Source organism: Corvus brachyrhynchos, unplaced genomic scaffold (assembly GCF_000691975.1).
Source record: "Corvus brachyrhynchos isolate BGI_N302 unplaced genomic scaffold, ASM69197v1 scaffold162, whole genome shotgun sequence".
NCBI lineage: Eukaryota > Metazoa > Chordata > Aves > Passeriformes > Corvidae > Corvus > Corvus brachyrhynchos.
In genome coordinates this window covers 3,200,268-3,203,513 of record NW_008236696.1, presented here as the reverse complement: position 1 = coordinate 3,203,513, position 3,246 = coordinate 3,200,268, and the positions used below count along the sequence as shown (strand labels likewise).

The 3,246-nt window shown below is 40.3% G+C and overlaps 1 protein-coding gene across 3 annotated transcripts in view; it reads right to left on the bottom strand.

Moving 5' to 3' along the window:
* ZNF639 (zinc finger protein 639) overlaps nt 1-3,246 on the bottom strand; it is a 7,322-nt gene that overhangs the window by 2,980 nt on the left and 1,096 nt on the right. For 2 of the 3 annotated variants that reach the window (XM_017726920.1, XM_017726919.1), the window contains exons 3-6: nt 3,006-3,082; nt 2,372-2,467; nt 1,417-1,557; nt 1-1,145 (exon numbers count right to left, since the gene is read on the bottom strand). The exon at nt 1-1,145 is cut by the window's left edge and continues 2,980 nt beyond it. In XM_017726920.1, coding sequence (XP_017582409.1) covers nt 1-1,145; nt 1,417-1,557; nt 2,372-2,467; nt 3,006-3,063 — 1,440 coding nt within the window. In that variant the 5' untranslated portion in view covers nt 3,064-3,082. The remainder of the gene's footprint in view (nt 1,146-1,416; nt 1,558-2,371; nt 2,468-3,005; nt 3,083-3,246) is intronic. The other variant, XM_008644486.2, reaches the window with a different exon arrangement.

Genomic DNA, 3,246 nt, shown 5'->3' with positions numbered 1-3,246 from the left:
CACTGTCTCATGTATCTGAAGATGACTTAAAAGATCTTTTTCATTCCCAAACCTCATTAAACAATCAGTACATTTATGAGGCAAATCTGCTGAATGCCTGAAATCCAAATGAGTTTTAAGGTCTTCAATCTGTCCCGTTGAATATTCACAGTATTGACACAAGTAAATCCCTTCAGATAAATGAGAGCTTAAGTGCTTGCAATATTCCAACATACCTGAAAATCCCTTCCCACAGTCATCACAAACATGAGGGAATATTTTGGTGTGCTCAATAGCTACGTGCCTGTTGACATTTGTATGCAGCCTGCTCCTAAAGCCGCACACCTGGCACACAAAGAAGTTTTTGCATTTGTCAAAACTGATTTTGTTGATGAGGCTGTACTGGCCACGCTCCTTGTTGTTGTAGCTGTCGCTCAGCTCGATGAGCCGGCACGCGTGCTCGTTGACCACGTGGCTGTGCAGATCCTCAGGGTCGTTTGTCTCATGCTCACAGAACTGACACAGGTACTGCTCGTCACAGCTGTGCTCCTGGAAGTGCAGGTACAGCTCACTGCTGGAGGAGAACTGCACATCACACTGCTCACACCAGTAAAGGTGGTCGTTGAAGTGAGTGTCTGCTATGTGCTGACTCAGATTCTCAAAAATCACCGTTTTGTAATCGCAGTATTTACAGATGTATGGATCCTCCTCGTGTAGTTTGACGTGTTCAATGAGCTGCACTTTGCTGGAGAAGCTTTCTTTGCAAACTTTACAGACGTGAGTGTCTGTACATGTCTTATGCTTCAGGATCATGTGCTGCTTTAGATCAGAGAAGTACTTGCTGTTGAACTCACAGAGCTCACACTTGTACAAGCCGCTGCTGTTGGCTCTCAGCAAGGGCCATTTCTGTTGAGCTGTGATATTCAAAGCCTGGTTCTTCTCAAAGATTTTACAGGTCTCCAGAGGGATTTCCTCCAGGTCCTCAGCTTCCAGCTTCTCAGGTGACACAGTCTGTGTTTCTATATCGTGAACTTCTACAGCATTCACTTCTGTTGTAGAAATTTCTACAGTTTGGATATCTAGAGGTTTCTCTTCTTCTGTGGGGCTGTCACTGAATATAGGTGAGTCACATAAGTCTCTGCACATTCCATTGTTAGTACCTTTATCTGCAGGAGGAAATACAGCATAGAAGGTTTTAAAAAAAACCACTACAAAACACCTGGGCCAATTTTTAACTTTTCAGTCAGCTGCAGCAGCTTTCAAATGCAAAAACCAGTTATTTTTCCCCTGCCAGACTATGCTGTATTTTCAGCTAACAAAGCAATACCAGAAACTATAAATCCTTCACCTCTTCTATCGAAGCAAGGAAGTTACACGAAAAGCCAGCAGCAGCTGTGCTCTCCAACCTCCCAGCCCCTCAGCTGCAAACACACTGACCTTTACCTTTATCCTTCTTTTTAGGGTCTGTACAGTGCATCCCAGCATTTGAATGTGCCCCGCTCCAGTGAGAGCTCCCGGCATGCACCGGACTCCCATCATCATCTGTGTCCAGGCTCTGCACAGGACTGTGGAATCTACCTGCAAGGGGAAGGGAAGCAGTTCCTTGTCATCATTTGTCCATGATCCTGATTCTCTGATTTAGTCATAGATCTTACTTACTATTTATTTATTCTACTTGCATGAATTTATCTTTATATACTAAGCACGTCATAACCTACATTTAAAAAAAGTAACAATAAATTCCTTAAAAATTATTTTCATACATGCATAGGAAAACGAAAGAATTCAAAAAGTAGCAACTCTGTCTTTAAGATTTCAGCAGAAAATAGTCAGCTGATTATACTGAAAAAAACTTAAAATCCTTAAATGAAATGTTACATTTAAAAGACACAACTTAAAAAAAATATTCTTCAATATTTCTGGACAGTGCATTTTAAAATATTATACTTTCTAAGACTTCTGCAGACTTGTTGGTGAAGTTATTAAAGTGAAAAGAAAAATAAATAAGACTAAAAATCCACCATCACATTTGCTTTGCTAACTTTCCACCCACTATTGGATGTTTTATAAAAAGGCATTTTGTTTTCCCAGGTACAATTCAATGCAACTGCTGGTAATTTCCATCTGAACTCATCAACTTTGTTACCTAGGTAGTGACTATTTGAAGTCGTTTAATCACCATTATAGATGTAAAATTGAAGGATCTTTTTGTTGTCATTGTTTCTACTTTGAAAACTGTATTTCAATTGTAATAACTGAAACAACCTTCCACCAGTCTAAGGCCCATCAGATCACAAGGATGCTCAGAAATCACCCTCTATATGTTTCCTTCTATGAATAGGAACATGACACATTAAAGAATGCAGAACAAGACCCCAAAACATAGTCTTACCTCTGTTCATATCTGGCTGTCTCATGGAACAGACACTATAGCAGTGGTCAGAAAAAATTCCACTGTTGTCTATGTATCTGCTTGCACCTGAAGAATCTAAACCAAAATATCAACAAAAAAAGTTTATATACTAATGTCTTGGTGTAGCTACAGACATATTTCATGTTCATCAAAATTCTTTTCACATTTCTGCTTGCTGTTTTGGGAGCATTCCTGTTGTGATTTACACCTTCTAGCTGGTGCCCTGATGTTCGGAGTATCAGGTCTCCGCTCCCACTGAGGACATTGACAAGTGCATCGTCCATTCAGTGCTGAACACTTCTGTCTACCCCCATCCCAACTTTTACAGAATTTCTCTCCTCTGTGGAAGCAGAATCACCTTCATTTGCAGCTTCAGCCAGTTCTTCCATGTGCAGGGAGGACAGAACAAACTGTTCAGGTGCATTGGCTAAAAGTGGCCCAGCAAGGGAGCCTGCAGAGTGGGAGCTGCCCATTCGAGCCAAGATTTCTTATCCCACCCTTTATGTCACTGCTTTTCCATGTATTGGCACATGTGGTCCCTTCTTGTAAAGTTATTATTCTGAGAAAAAAGATTAACTTACTAAAGTGTACATAACTCAAGCTCTAGACTGACCTGAGTAACGAGAAGGATGCAGAGTCTTCCTTTTCCTCTTTTTAGGATGTTCGTTCATTTTGAACAGTCTCAATGAACTATTAAGTAAAAATATTAAAGAATTAAGACTTGTTGGAATCTGGTTTTATCTTTCAGGACATTATGGAACAATACAAGCATTTTGAAAACCTGCATATCAAATACAAAAGTTTTTTCCTAGTCCCCCTTCTTTCCCCCCAGCCCATTTTGATACAGTTAAGAA